The sequence below is a fragment of the Rhopalosiphum padi genome, chromosome 3, assembly GCF_020882245.1.
Source record: "Rhopalosiphum padi isolate XX-2018 chromosome 3, ASM2088224v1, whole genome shotgun sequence".
Lineage (NCBI taxonomy): Eukaryota > Metazoa > Arthropoda > Insecta > Hemiptera > Aphididae > Rhopalosiphum > Rhopalosiphum padi.
Window position 1 is genome coordinate 5,054,737 of NC_083599.1, and position 17,885 is coordinate 5,072,621.

Below are 17,885 nucleotides of genomic sequence, written 5' to 3' on the forward strand. Positions count from 1 at the left end.
GATTAGACGATTGTGATAAACTCGTCGTGGTGCCATACATTATAATAAGTGTGGTATGTACGAGATGTTTATAATTTATATGTGTTATAATAATTAATTTATATGTTATATTTTTTTTATATGTATTATTTTTAAAGTACACACACGTAAAAAATATAATAAATGTGTGTATATGTATGTACACGTTTTTTTTTGCAAAATTTCCGTTAACCGTCTATTCGATTAACCGTCATAGCCCCGGTCCCGACAGTGACGGTTAATCGAAGTTCTACTGTAATTTATTACTAACTACATTTATTTTGTTATGTTAATATTAATTTTTGTTATGTGTGAGGGTGTACATAGCGTACACAGACATTACTGGCAGGGTAGTCCTACATAATACATTGACATTTAATATAACATCAAATTTGGATATGGTAACCTCATTTAACTGCATTTATCATAGTAAAAAAGTATTTTATAAGTAATAATATAATGTAACATACCTAATTTAGTTATAAAGACACCATACCCAAATGTGAACTAAATTAGATATAAAAAAACGCCAGTAAATGTTGCCTTAATTATTATATAACAGAACAGCATTTAATAAAGTTTAACCAATATGTGTATGATAGTGACTCGAGTGCAAAGTTGTGCAATATCCAAGGAAATTAATATAGTAAATCATTTCAGGAATACAGGTTTTGTTGGGCTGATATTAGATTTGGAAAACTACATACAAATTTATAGAACTAGATAATAAACAATTAATAAACCGTAGTTATATGCTAACTTATAAATATTCGCAGGACCATCTAGAAACTTTTTTCAGTGCAACTCAAAGAAGAAGTGGATTTTACAACAATCTATGTTGTTTTCAATTTGAACATGCCTATGAACGTTTAATTATTAATAACCAAATAATTGCATCATGTTTTGGGAACTGTGGTATTCTAGATGCTCATAGGTATGCACACTATAAAATACTACAAAAATGTTGTTGACATTTCACAAGGTTTCAGAGGAAGATTTATTTATTGAACTGAAACATAAAAAAATTATCAAAATGTTATGCAACTATAAATGGTGCTACTAGTGAATTTGTTTATGAATGGATTCATTGGTTGAAAAAAACTGGAAATTCCACAGTATAAATTTGTGTTTTTAGCTGTATGTGTGAACGCATTTTTTCAAAATTAAAAAACAAATTATGCAGTACAATAGGTCATAAACGTTTTGAGTCATTATTACTGCATTTCACAGAGCAAGAAATGGTATTTAAGGTAGATTTAAATGCAGTAATATATGAATTCAATATTATGGGTAATAGTCAATAGACAAATGTTTCTCCAAGTACATAAAATACATTTATAATTTCTAGCTATGTAATTCATAATTATTATATTTTTTAGATAATTACTTAATTTTAATTTACTATAATATCTGTTTAGTATCATGTATTTAAAATTATATTAAACTATGTAAGAAAAGGGGGTTATAAAATGGTTGATGGCCAATAATAAATATGGACACTACCAGCTTTTAGAGTCTGCACACGTCTATGTAGATGCTACCACTATTTTACCACTGGAGTTCAATGCTACGGATAATATAACTCCAAGCTCAAATAAAGAATCAACTGATCATAATTATATTGAAAGTTCAGTAAGTCTCAGTAATTATGTAGAAGATGTTGTTGAGTACATAGCTCTGGATTTATTGTAAAAAAAAGTAAAACACCAAAATTATTGTTTATTTTGTAAAACATATTAATTCAAAAAAGTCAAAATTGTATTATACAATTTTTACAGTTCAAACAATGGGGTAGTTGTAACTTAATTAATCCAAGTAATGATGTCATACTTATATGTAAATGTGCTGAAGCTTACATAAAACAATACTCAAATAGAATTTTTTAATAAAAATAATATTTTATTATGTTTAAAAACTAAATAAATTATATTTGAAACACTTAATACTATACAATTTTTAGAAAATCTCAGTTGAACCTGTTATTTTTTTTACCTTTTTTTTCTATTGTAAATTGTTGCATAATTATTGATAGTAAACGATTTTCACATAATTTGCTTTAACATGTAGGTTGGTTAAAATGGCAATTTTTTCAGAATCTGGTGTTTTAGCTGTTTGATTAGATGATGCTTGTCTGTTGAACTTGAGATTAAGAAGGCTGTTCACATTCATGAAGGTACTTGTTGTTCTGATACCATTGATGGTGCCATGGTGGCATTGCTATATAACTATTATTAGCTCTGTGATCTCTATTATAAACGTCATAGACCTATTATGTTAATAGATCTATGATAAATATCTCCAAATGATCGATTATCTAAATCCATTATTGATGACCTTGGATAATCAATATAAAATTGTTTAAAATAATTTGTTTTTAGGATATACATTATTTTATATAATTTACATAAATGATTTAGGAGGTTCATTATTGGACAACAATGGTGGCGGTGGTGGATGTGATGGTATTTGATTTTGTGTCGTCTTAAATTTTGGCTTGAGCTTTGCCAGCAATACATATTACTATGTTGACGTTCTACATTATGTAAAATAATTTAAGTAATCCTTAAATTATTCACTAGTGTAAAAAAAAACTTAACCAGATTTAGGATGAATTTGAATCGCAGGATTTAAGTTTTTAAATACATTTTTGTACTAATATAATAATATCATTATTAGATATTTGAGGCATTGGCTGAACTCTTGAAGTTGATGTGGTATTTGGAATGTGTAGTAGTGCTGGAACTTTATGTACAGGATGTAACAGTCCAAAAAAATTCACAATATTGCTCACAAATTTTAATTTTTTTCCTGCTTATTTATTATTTATAGAAGCAAATTGTTATTATTATAATTAAATTAAACATAATTTATTATGTATCACATATATTAAGATTAAATTTAAGTAATGAATATATTTTAGAAAATTATATTTAACTGATATTATATCAAAATTCTTAATTAATCCTTTGCAGACCAAGTGTATAAATGATAAAAATTTGTTTTTTTTTATATCATTATTTTTAAAAAAAAAATTTTTAGTTTCAAGAAAATACAAAAATAAAATTGTTGAGTTTGAGGATTTGGATTGGGACATTAGTCTACAATTTATTTAGAAACTAGACGTCTAGACTTGAAAGAGCCAATAACCCGTCAATTATCACACAATTTTATTATATTCGATGCAACACATTTTTTTAGATTTAAATTTCAGTTAATTTTCCATTGAACATAACAGTTCCATTTAAATTGTATAACAAGTTTAACAAAAAATACTACTATACTAAAATTGATATATTTAATTTTTTTATATTTGATTTGGAACTCAAGTAGGTTTGTAGGTACTAGGTATGATAAATAAAATAGTATATTACACATATTGATTATTTATAAATAATTTTGTTTTATTTATTTAAATAAAGTAATTAGTGTTACTGTGTTAGTATATTTTTAATAATATGCATATATATAATAATATTTAAATAATATTACATTTTTAACAAAACAAATTTTATTGTGAGTGAAGGAAATTTATTAACACGTAATTTAATATTTTGTTTATTTTTAAATAAACTATTATGCATGATATTATTATATTTAAAATTTTAATTTTTATTGAAGTAATGAATTTCTATCATGAAATGATACTATATAATAGTGTATAGTATTTATAATATAAATAAGTGATGGTGAATTATTAGCTACTAACGCTGTTGGAGATATCTGTGCCGTCAAAACACAAATCAAGCATAATATATTTATATCTGGTACGAGCAGTATTTATAATATTGAAATGCGCGATTTCTTTAAATCGAATCGTGTGGTGTACTGTCTACAAAGGCAATAGTATTAAATTTGGTGAGGAGAGGCGGTTTAGAAAAATTTCATATCGTTCTCTGCGTCACTCTAAATAACAATTTGATTGTCTAGTCATAAAATGAGTGTTGACAAGAAAATAAATAATCTGATTAAACCTAAAAGTTTTTATTACTTAACATTTTGAGCAAATTATACCACTGGTTACTTTTATTCATTCAATTAACATAAACATATTTTTATGGATGGGTGATACATTACTTAATTAGATTAATAGTTCAGACAATTTAGTTTTAGATGGATCTATGCTTTCAAGCTTTATATTTCTATTATGTATACTATATAGTCTATATGACATTGTCTCATAGAGCATATAGAGCGCTTATATCATAAGTCTTTACCATTATTAGGCTGAAAATAACTTAAATAAAAATGATGAAAATAAATAAATATAATTTAAAAAAAAGAGAGATTAAAAACTTTTGGGGGACTAAGCTTGAATGCTGGATTTCTGCCAGATATTTTTATACATGTGAGAGGTGTCCCGATTGTTTTATGATTTTATGTATTTTTCCCCACTTTTGACTCGACTCATTATTACTAAAATATAATTAAGTACTCTTTAAAAGGTTAAATAAATACTATATGAATAATTATCATCTATCAACATAAAAATAAACAATAATTTTATTATACAGTTATACTGTTTGACAAATAATACATAATTATTGTTAGTAATTATACCTGTCTAATAATAATAATAGTAATAAAAAAAAATAACTTAAAACATTTTATTATTATTGTTTGATTTTAATTATATGATGTGTAATGGTGAAATAATACAATCTAAGCTTACAATATATAACAATAATAAATTAGACATAAACACAATATAGTACAAAAAATGTATTTTTCAACTTTATTTTATCAAATTTTTATTTTTCACAAATATTTACAATTTACACAGCTGTGTGTACATTTAATTAAAAGTTAAAAATATAATCAATAACCTAGTAAACTAAACCCAGAGATTTATGGATAATTTGTGTAATCCCATTATTGAATAAAAAAATGATAATTGTAAATAGGTATTAAGTACTATTTGATATATTTGCCTTTGTAAGTATGTTATCTGGCTTTATATGCATTTATATTAATATAATTAATAACTAATTAAAGTGCTAATATTCAAAATAATTTTATAAAAAATAAGAAATAAAATATTTTTGATCAGATAGATATATATATAATATGATGTCATTGATCTAAAATGAAATGTTACAATTTAGAATAATACATAAAACAATTTGTTAAAGTAAACAGTGATTATAAATGTTAAATACAAATATATAGATTACATATTTTATAAATTTATTATATAAAACAATGATTAATTCTTAAAATAATTGTTTTAATATTTAAAAAAGTAGAAAAAATATTTAAATGCATTATTTTGTTTCATACTGTATAAAATATAAATTATACAAAAAATGTAATATATTATTGACGAGATCTTTATAATACAATTTTATCGTTTAATGACCTCTTATAAAAATGTAAAAAGTTACTTCAGAAAGTAACTATTTTAGAAATACTTTCCATACGAATAAAGTCCAAAACATACAAACACAAAAATGATAAATGGACCCCAAGTTTTAAGCCATGCATTGCAACTAGAAATACAAATTATTTAAATTATTATTATTTGTTATATTTTGTAAATATAAATGATTAATTATATTGATTTTACCTCACATATTTTCCAAAAATAAAAGTGTACAAAGCTAATTTAACCATATTCCAGTTTTTGCTTTTACTGTAGTTCATTAATGATAATGCCATGCCAACATGAGAGTGGCAGTTATCACACAATAGGTTGTGCTAAAATAAACAATCGTTAATAATTTAAACTAACAATTTAAGTAATAAATTATAAACATATAAAATATAATTTTTAAATTATATATACCAAACATTATGTTATTTTAACAAAATTAAGAATAAAATATCTATATGTTTAAAATTAAATAAATGTTTTAATATTACCATTCTATTAAAATATTCAATGGATGCCTCATTAACAGCTTTATCCCATGCTTTAGAACCACCAATTATAGTTTCTATGTCCAACTGCCAGTACTTAGTAGGGTATCCAAAGGCCATATCATCTTCAGCAACATAAAATGACCCAGAAAAATCTCGTATTACTCCAGTGGATGTAGTAATTCCCATATGACCAATGAATGGAAATAACCAACTACAAATTGATCAAACAATATTTCCATTGAAAATCATAATATTAACAAGTTATATTAGTCATCGATTAAACCAATCAGCAAAAAGTTTTAGCAATGAATAGTGTAAGCTAATTCAATTAAATTCACTTAATTCACTAGAATTTTTTTTTAACAAACAATATTTGTTTAATTATAAAATATTAAGCACCTATTTTTATTTTTTAGGTATCATTAACCATACTGAAGACACTTTTAGGGTTATCGGTTATATGTTTCTATTTTTTTTAATAATTTATAATATAAGTTATACTATGTACAATTCTGATATGACAAAATAGCCTGTTTAGTTGTAATCTTAATATTATAAAGTAATATCAAGTGCAACAAACGTACACTTTTCTAAAAATTAATAATAGATATTTCATTTTAATGCATTTATACATAAACAATGTCACAAAGAGAAATTGTTACAATATATACATATATAAGCTACATAGATCTAAGACATTTAAGAAAAAATCATCAAAGGAAAACTCACCTTATAAATGGTATCGGAGTCCAAACGACACTGTGTGGATAACGACGAGTATAATGTTCATCAACATCCATATTTAAATATTTTATTTTAATAAACTATATTCTAATTTAATATAAATCAAAACGAATTCATAAGAACATGACAACATTAATACCTACAAAATCATACACGTTCTATTTCCTATGACACGAAATTTCCTAACAAAATGCAGCAAGAACAACAAACGTTATCACTTATCACCACGATTAAAAAAATACTGTGCATTAATTTATTTGCTTATCAATTATCATTATTTTTTTTAATTTTATTATTTTGATTATAACAGTATAATACAATATATTAATATATTATTAGGTATTATTGGTATTAATTATTATTGTAATGCTCATACTCGTGATGTATAGCGAAACCAATATCTTAATTCATAGTTGGCTGTGTATAAACGAAAATGGCATTCTATAATGGTAGCTAGTACTGGTACTATAGAGTCTAGCGTTTCCCTAAAGGCTGTAAAAGTACCAATTCAAAATAGAACCGACTTAAAGGCTAAGCAACACAACATTTTAACAATATGTTATAAAAAAATCTGGATTAGTACTATTATTAAATTTATGACAACCATTTATAGGTATAGGAAAAGCTCACCAAAATCCTGGGGCGTTGTAATAGTACATTAGTAGGTACGATTTAATAATAAATGGCTGATTCTTCTGGGAACAAGCAAACGATAAACAAACAAACTATCTCAACTTAGGAAATTCGGTGTCTAAAGCTTATTACTAGGGCTGTGAATTTAATACACTAAAAAACCTTAAAAATCAATTTAAAATGTTAAAAATTATAGTATAAAATGCACTTAAAATGGTTTTTAATTCTTTAATAATGTTATTTGTCTGAAACATTTTTTTAAAATGTTAAAGGTTTTCAAAGATGTTAATTAATGGAATTTAATTAAAAATACCAAAAAAATGAACTAAAAAAAATATGACTTAAATAAGCAAAAAATACCGAAAAATTAAAAATATAAAAAAAATGCAAAATAAAAGTTTCAAAAATGGATTTGTATAATATAATTCAAATTATGTATTTACAAAGCTATGTTTCACAACCACCAAAAAAAAAAAAAATGCATTTTCCTACAAATTTACAGCCCTACTTTACATTTGAAGAGAGGGAACCTCGATTTAAATTGTTTTTCTATCAAATATAAAAAATACAAAAGTATTTATATAAAAATAAATTTTAAATAATGACAATAATGTACAAAAATATAAATTATAATGAAATATGTAATCAATGTTAAACAAGCGTATGCTGTTTGATGGGAGTAAAAAATGTTTGCATTTCATAACCTGTAGATTCTGTCAAAAAAAGTTTTTTTTGCATATTAGTGCATATTTTGACTTCAGAGAATATTTCAGAATATTTTAGCATATTTCCGTTATATTGGATTATATTAAAGGATATTATTCAGTATATATATAAGACAATAATCACTGACCGCCATACTGACTTTACTCCGGAAAATTTGGAAAAATATATTATTGTACATTCCTTTAAAAACATTGTATAATATTTTTTTTTTACGTTAACGTATTGTATAATGTAACATAAAATATAATTATATAAATAATAATAAATTATAAAATATTCATAATTATAATCAATAAACATATTGTGTTATTTTTTTTTCCTAATTAGTTAGTATTATCAATATTTTTCAGAATACTTTTGGGGAATATATCATCAATTCTAACTGCACATAAACATAATATTTCAAACGTTTTAACAGAAAATAATTCCGGACTCTAGTAATCATATATATTATATATTTATATACTATATAGAACATTATCTTTGTATACTACTTACCGATTATATTATAATTTATTATATATGCACATGAATACTTTAACAAAAATGTTTTTAATTTACACAGTTGTACTTAGAGTAGTGTAATAGGGAGTTTTTCTTTGCATCAATTTGACAATTGAATGTATTACATTTTTGTAATATAAAGGGTAAGTGCTTTGAAGAGATGTTTGCGTTGAATAAATAATCAGTATTGGCGTATTATAGTGTATACTACCTACTATAGTCGTAAACTCATAACTCATAATGTTGGTATAGTGTTATACCTAATATATAATCATATATAGTTAGTATAATAGCATAATACCCTACTTCTCTTGGAAAATCAATAATTCATGTTACATTAGTATTTCAGTAATATTAATATTTATTAATCTTGATGTTTGATGTTTGAAAGTCATACTTTGAAAATTCGTTCTATTAAGATTTGTATCGATAACAAACATTCACGAATGTGGTGAAGGGTGAAGCGATACAGTCTATTAGCTTATATTACTATGTGTCTATGGATAAGTAAATTGTTATTATTAGAACTAACATTATTTATTTAGTCTTAGCTACATAAATCGATTATTTTATAATTGTTTAGCTATTTTAGTATTATATAATTTACAAATGTTCGTGATTTTAATAAATTTTGTCGATATTTGAACTTAAAATTCGAATAAAAAGTTGTGTCTAATATTGTATAATACAATATAATATTTACTTTTTAAAAATTCTATAAATATAACTATTTATGTTGGATAATTTACTCAGTTTCAAACTTTTTGACCAAGTCCAAACAAATTTTTTTAACACTTAAAAAAAACTTAAAATTTCCAATAGGTACCAATAAATAGCTTATAATGAATTTAAATTTATTGAATATACAAAATGATAACATTGATAACTAACTGTAGAATGTTTCAAATTACTACAATTAAGTATTACTTATTAATTATAGTAAAAAAAAATATTGAAATTGTTAATTCTTACGTGGATATATCTTATTTACCCAAAATTTAAACTTCAGGCGCTCATATAAAATACCTATTTTTGAAATTGCATTTAATTTTATTTAAGTAAAAAAAAATCTTTTAAGAAACCTTGTGTTAAGTATTCAAACTGTAAGTATGTATAATAAAAACGTTATGGATAAATAATTTGCATATTTTAGCGAATTTGATGAATTTTGTAAAAATTTTAACTTTGACCACTTAAATATTGTAAATAAGTATTTTCAATATTTTTTAATTGGTGTATGAAACTTTATGAGGAAATCTGCAAAGTATACCATAAATTATAATTTTATTATCTTTACCAATTACAAAAACTGTATAAATTTACTTTAATTCTGAGCGGATCGACTTTCAATCTTGTAGGTGGTTTTTGGTAGCAGATTTAGTTTATGTTTCGGGGAGTCAAAAGTAAAAAATGTCTAATAATTTCCATTTAATCGAGAAAAGCGAAAACCGAGATTTTTACGCTAAATTAGTTTAGACAAAATTGATTTCTTTATTTTATTATATAGGTACCTACTTCGAATGACCGTAAAAACTTGACATTTTCACCGAATGTTTTATTAGTAGAATAGTAATATTTTCGTTTTTTATGTATAGTAAAATTTTATGAATGCTAATAAAAAATTAAAATTGGGAAAATATGCTTGAACATTTTATATCCAGTTGCTCATAATTTTTTTATTTAATAATTAAACATATAGAAAATACAAAGAGAATATTTTTTGATAAGTAGTTGAAGTTCAAAATGTTTAAATCTTAACAAAATTCGTCAATATCATGAAAATGTGTAAATTTTCTAATTTTAATATCATTAAATCAAAATTCATAGGCGTAAAATGGCCATTGGAGGGGCTTAGAGGCTTAGCTCCCCTACATTTTTTAAATTTTTTCAAGAAATTTAAAGTTATTTATATTTGAGAAAATTATATAATGTAAAACTAAATTAAATCCTAATCAGTATATCCGATAGGTATGTGTTATGTGAACATTTAAGCTACATGTATATGAATTTTGTATTGTAAATTTGTAATAAAATTAAAATGATTGAGCTATAAGTTAATATTTTATAACGACAACGATAAAAAGTTATGTATTATACGCCATTAAATAAATAATTTTGAAGTTTTTATATAATAAATGTTATTATAAAATTGTAAAATTTATATGTAGGGGGTGCGGGGGCAAAGCCTTCCACGGGCCTGTTTTATGTTTATAATTTTAGCCCCCCTTCTAACAAGACAAATTTACGCCTATGTCAAAAATATGTCATGAAATATACTTAGTGGCATAGGCTGTTCGTATTGTCTCGTTGATAAACTAATTTCGAGTAGTATCGATGTATCGTTTTTCGTATACAAATATACAATGATACATAATATGAATTCAAATTTAACACATACATCACTTTGATAGTTTGATATTTGCATATACTATATAGCAGAGCGGTACCTACTTACCTACATTTTTTATTTTAATAAATATGGCTTGACTATTTAATACAAGGCAAAATTCATAAGTTATTTTTACTGAAATTAAAAAAAAAGATTAGCATACGGTTATTGGAATTATCATTGATTATAAATAGTATTTATAATCAATGGAATTATTAATGTTATTAAGATTGAGGTTTAAGGTATTCTCTCTATCATAATCTAACTATCTAAGCCCTAAGGAGCAGTAAAAATACTTTGAATTTAAACTTCGAGAGTGGTTTCTAGTAACAAATTTAATCTTGTCAGTATTCTGGAAAGCCTAAAGTAAACGAATAACTTGCTGTTAATATTATCATTTTATATTCATGATGATAAAAGTTTTAAAATATTTTGAATCTTTTTGAGCTACTCGTATTATAGATATTTATTACCAATTAAAATGTTTTCAAAAACTCATTCACAGTATTTTTTTTTCAAACATTGACAAAAGGTTAATACTTTTACACACTACATAATACAAATAATTAATATTCGCATTATTGACACATAAGTGCATGTACGTTAGCGCTCCACTATTTATTTTACATTACACTACAGTCTACAGTTGTACACACTAATAATCACCAACTTCACAGACATTTATGCATGCATTTTGAATATTGCCTATATTTAACTCCTTAAAAATGGTCGGTATTGAATTGTAGGAACTTGAAACATACACAATTATTTAAATTATAATTTTACAATACAATACACAATAACATTTCAAAGTACTTTGAATATAAAAAATCAGAAAAAAAAAGTGGACTAATTACACAATTACGATAGTTTTCTGCTAAATTGATATTATTTTTTATGTGATTAGAAATTAATATTAATGGAACTATAGTAATTATCAATAAAATATATTGATATAAAAGCATTTTTTTAAACACACATGAATGCATGCTGATATAATTTACAGTTTATTTTTAGTTAAATTTATAAACATTTGAATTTGTCGATTGTTTTTGATTTTTTCTAATTGAACAGCTTAAAAAATAATTATAAGTTTCACATAATCGTGCAGCAATTATAAAATATGGAAAATATACATAGTTACAGTTATTTTAAAAATACTTAGAAATTAAAATTTTAATAAAATTTGTTAATTATCATTACAAACTAGCAAATTATTTTGCAGTTAAAAGTTTATACATTTTTTTATTGTATTGCCTTTAAAGCTCGAAAATTTAACAAAAATAGATTCCTTGTAACAACTTATTCGCACTGCAATCAAAAAGATTAATCGCAAAGAATGATGAAAATTGATAAGTGTTCACCTAATCACCTGTATGGATAATGGATGGTTACGCGTGTCATCTAGGCGAAGGCGTTTATAGTGAGTGGTGTGTGGGTTGTTGGCATTATTACCTGTTTTCTGAAGTGAATTATACTTTACAATAAAATAAATCATAGATACCTTCTACCCGGAATCTAACTAAACGTGAACAATACAAAGTTTGTTAAATTTATAAAATGTTTTATTTTGTCAATTGATGTCGAAACATAGTCTATTATAATTGGAAAAGCGGATCTAGAGATGATTTAGCTACGGCGAAAGTTTTGCTACCGTAACCAACTAATTGCACCACTGGGGCTATTTATACTTCTCCACTGTACGTCAGTATATATAGATTTATAAGTTAAGTTAACAACAATAATATATATGGTATATAATATTATATAATAGCCAATAGGTAATTATTACATAAGACATAACATAATATTTGATGTTTTGGGAAAAAGATGAGTTCAACATACCGTATTAGGCGTATTAGATAATATAGAAAAATATTTAACTAATAGTTATTTATAATGCCATCTTACATTCTTATATAATAAATAAAATATCCTTAGAAATAGAGGCACAAAATATGAATCAATATCCTATCCCAAATACTTTTATACAATGTCTTACCCAATTACCAATATCATCAGTCAGTGTCGTATTTAGGATTTTGTCCTAAGGGGTATAAACGTTGGCAAACATATAATTCCCTCAACCGGAGGGGAGAAGGGAACACTTACCATCGCCACTATATTTTAAAAATGTTGAGAATTTATATACTTATTATCATTTATCAGTAAGTACACGTACATATATACATATTTTATAAAACTGTATTCTTGTGTTTTGAAGATTTATTATTCATAATTAAATTTTTTATAAAACGGATAAAACCATAAGAATACAGTATGTAGTATTGATAAATATACACATTTATACGAAGGACAAAAACAGTAAAAATAGAGCACTAGCCAGTGCCGAACTTAAGGGTCTCAGGGCCCCAAGAGCTATTATAAAAATGGGACTATTTTTTGGTTCTTAGCCGGGAGCCTTGGCCCCTAGGGAGATGTCTAGTTAGTAGTTTGTTTAGACTCTGTGCGAGTGTACGACTATAGTGACTACTGAGTCTGAGTGAATTATTGATTATTTTGTTGGATAAATATTAAGTAATATAATAATAAAATTAAGTCTCGTATTTCAGTGTTTAAGTTTGATTATTATATGTATTCCATTTAATTATTGGAATTTATTATTCAGAATGCCTATTTATATACACACAGTGGCCCAGTGGCGTATCCAGAATTTTATTTAAAGAGGGGGTACACATTGTCTACAATTTTACCATGTACACTACTGTCACTAACCTACTTACAAAAAATAAAAAATAAAATAAACCAAATATTTAATGTTTTTAATGCAAATAATTTATTTATATTTTCAGTCAGTCATTAAGTCAATATATATGTATATAATAATAAATAGTAATTTAATAATAAAACGGGTATTTAAGTCCAAATAAAATTATAAGTATATAAAACAACAGTAACAATTGTATAAAATTATTTTGACCAATCTGTGAGTTGCAATTTTGTTGGTGTTTTTTGTGACATATTGTAGTATGTTTTCTTATAAATCTTTAAAACAAAAAATAGTGAATACGGCCAATGAGAGGGGCATGGCCCCTGTACCCCCCTGGATATGCCACTGTAATATACATGTCCTCGCTCTGCAAATATATGTTTTGAAATAGTAACCAAACGTTTATTATTGATAAATAGCCGGATGATAATTGACAATAATGACGATTGACGACATCTTACTATAATTTACGATACGAATAAATCGTAAACAATTATTGTTATTTTTTTTCATATCATATACATATTTAGCAATAAGTATATTGACTACAGGCATCAACCGACAACCATAATATTTCCAAATGCATAAATTGATATATACATTTATATTATCAGTCTAGGGCAGAGGACTGTAGCATTTGCATATTTGTTTTGCACCAGTCGCAAAAATAGCAGAGTACGAAATAAATACGTTTCATTGCTTTCATAGAGCTAGTTTTGAAATTTAATTTTGCATATAAATGCATATTTTGATACTTTTTAATTTTTAAGGTATATTTTATACTTTTATTACGCTATTTTATACTTTTTGAGACATATTTAACTTAATTGAAAACTTAATGTAATTTTCAAGGTAAAAGTAGTATTAGTATTAATTAAATATTTATTGGCTAAAATGGTTTTTACTAAAATATGAAAAATTATTTTTTTTTTTTTAGTGTCAGAAGAAGATATATAAAATTTAAAAAAGTAAATCAATAAGAATAAAAGTTACAGTTTAATTAAAATTTGACAATAGTATATTGTAATTGGAATAAAAGTGTATTAAAAATGTTTTGACTTATTTTAAAGCCTATTTATTTTATTAATATTTTTAAATTAAACTGTAAAAAAATAATTTTAGTGCATATTATAGGATTTTTTAAGCGCATAAGTGCTTACATATTTAGTGGTTTTTTAGAGCTACAAGTCCCTCTGCCCTAATTATCACCATAGAGGGCATAGATTGATATTCAATATTATAATTAAGTGTAGCGTTTTTCAATAATTGTATTGTATATTTCGGTAATATAAGTACGATATTATTATACCTATCAGTAAAAAAAAAGACCAAAAGGAATCTATCCCACATACCCTTCCACCTCGTAAATACACCCTGATTACAGTTGTACCTAATTTATAATTAAAATTCTAATTTTATTTTATTTTTTGTTTTTCCTAATATAATTCTTATTAGAAGTAACATGCTGAAAAAGCAATACAAATATGTAGGTAATTATAGTTTCAAATTTCCAAGTATAATAATTGTTCATTAATTAATCCCCATTAAATAATTTATAATTTGTGTTACAAATTAAACAATTTTAGAATTTAATTATCGACGAAATTAACCAAATTATTTATAAAAAAAAAAAAAAAAATGTTTTTGAATAATGTGTTGTATGGTATTCGAGTAAACAATAATAATTATGTATTATGCATGTATATTGTATGTACTAAAACCAAAATAAATGGAAGCCAATACCGGCAATACCTAGTAAATCATGTTACTTAACCATTAATTATTTCAAAATTATTAGTACGTCTATTCGAATAATAATTATAGACTGTACTACTATAGTTATTATGGTTTTCGTTTTATTCCAACATGTGACGGAGCCACGGAGCACGTCAGTTATTTTTTCAATACCTACCTACATATTTATCGAGTATCGTGTAAAGGAGTCTTTATAGTTTATAGTGTTTATACGTAATACTTTTGCCGTTTTTCATTGGCCTTTGATGTAAGCAAAGCCAAGTAGGGAATGTATACAAGAACAATCGATTTATTAGACATTTTCTGTATGATATTATAATACCATGGTAGATTTTTATTATTCTATTACTACAGAACATTAGGTATAATATTATATTATTATATTTTAATGCCGTTTTTATCGTATCACGACGGCTTGTCGAAACACTCGAAACCGTTTTATATTTTACTATGATACAGCGCGATGAAATTGTTATAATATCGCAACAGTACAATTATAAAATTATATTATCGTAGAACAAAATCCGGTCGTGTTATCGATTCGGACGTGTACGGCGTAGAGCAATCATCGCTAGGCGCGCGCAACAACATAACGTACTCGGCGATCGATACGGCGCGGTGTCGACGCGCACAAGGCGTAGTACGCCGCCATAGGGTAATAACACCGTCTGCGGCGGCGTTCAACACGAGTCGCGACACGTGTCGAGGCGATTGCCACAAGTTACCGGCCCCCGAACCACTGCCCGCTCTGCCAACGCCACCACCTCCACCACCACCACAACAACACCAACAACAACAACAACAACAACAGCTGACGGCGACCGCGTTCCGAGAAATTATTGTCATGTGCTGCGCTCGCGCGCGAACAAACACCACGCGCCCGGCGCACACGCACGCGTGTCAGATCGCGCGCGCGCGCGCGCGCCACCGCAACGCACTGCGCACATGCGCTCGCCGATGCGTCGCAGCACTTATATACGGCCCGTGGTAAAGACCGATACGCTCATGTTTAGCACCATTGATTACAAAATAATAATAATAATAATAATATAGAACACGGACCGGTGGTAGATTGCTCGTCGGCCGGCCGTGTTGTTGTAGTAGTAGTAGTAGTAGTAGTTGTTGTTGTCGCAGCCGTCGTGAAATAAAACTCCCGATAGATGGCGATAAGAAATAGGAACATTAAATAAATTCCTATATTTTTTTTTTGTTTTTCGGCAGCCGACGACAACTTTCTGGTGCGGTGCGCGGGGAAAACAGGTTTTTATCCGTCACTTGACAGCCGATTGCCGCCGACCGCCCGCCCGCCACGTACCGGTGTCACCGATCTCCGATCGTAAACATTCAACACGGAAACGATAATAAATATATATATATATATATATCGGTAATAGAATAATAAATTTCTGTTACGTTTGTTTCCCATTCCCATAATACGGCGAACGGTAAAACGCGCGTTAAAGCCGTTACCGGATTTCGTGTTTTGTATACAACACGTTTTTCCGCGCCTACCGTATTCGTACGGATTCGAATGAAATATTTGTGGAACAGTGTTTATAAACTAGATACGAAAAAAAAAAATACCATTTGTATGGTTGATTTTTTTTTTTACGTTAAAACGGATAATTAATTGACGATACGTTTTTAAACGCCGAGTCATAAAATATTAAAATATCATGTAATCGAAATCGGTGTGGCGAAAAACAGAAAAAAAAAATACACATTTAAATATTCAGTGGCGCGTTGAACATGTTACGGACACGATAATAGTTCATATTATATATTATATGCCTATATAAAGAATAGTCATTATGTACATTTGATTCGATTTTAATACGATACAAAATATGCGGTACTGGTCTACAAAAATATTTCACGTAATAAATTACGAACTACTTAAATTAGATAAAAATTATAATATTTATTTAGAATTATTCGTCATAACTTTTTACTATATAAATTAGAAATAACTGATTTCTTACACTTGTTTTTTTTTTATATAATATTTTTTTGGTAGTTTAGTCGGTTAGTTATCTTACATTTATTTTATTTTTAGCTGCATTTTGACAGTGATTATTTCCTACCCTAAAATGTTGGTCCTAATCTTAAACAAAAATTATTTGAATTTATGATAAAATTTTCTATTATATTTCAATTTCATAGTTTGCCGAAAACACGGCCAGTAAGCAATATTTAGCGTTTATAATCAATGACAGTTACTATGATAGCACATACACGTCATTTATTGTGTATTATTATGATTTACAATCAATTTAATTACATTGCATACACGCGCTTGCCAGTGGGCCAACGTACTTATATCAGTTACGACGTGCGCGTTGTCCGGAAACGGATAGGTACGCCATACGCAAGAGGCCTATTAGTGCAGTAGTGCCTATACGGCTATACTTTGTCGTGCGTGGTGTGTCGCATTGATATGATATTGAACATGATTTAATATCAAATATCGTCGGTCGTACGTCTGGTACGTTTCTATTATTATCGGCTATCGGATGTTTCTGTCGT

At 26.4% G+C, this 17,885-nt stretch overlaps 1 protein-coding gene across 1 annotated transcript; it reads right to left on the reverse strand.

Moving 5' to 3' along the window:
• Positions 1-4,500: 4,500 nt before the first annotated feature.
• Positions 4,501-6,830, reverse strand: LOC132927395 (transmembrane protein 222-like). Its single transcript, XM_060991917.1, has 4 exons — positions 6,607-6,830; positions 5,878-6,088; positions 5,582-5,712; positions 4,501-5,504 (listed from the first exon to the last, which is right to left on the reverse strand). The coding sequence occupies exons 1-4, from the start codon at positions 6,675-6,677 to the stop codon at positions 5,417-5,419; spliced, it is 501 nt and encodes a 166-aa protein (XP_060847900.1). The 5' UTR covers positions 6,678-6,830; the 3' UTR covers positions 4,501-5,416.
• Between the last annotated feature and the right edge of the window lie 11,055 nt (positions 6,831-17,885).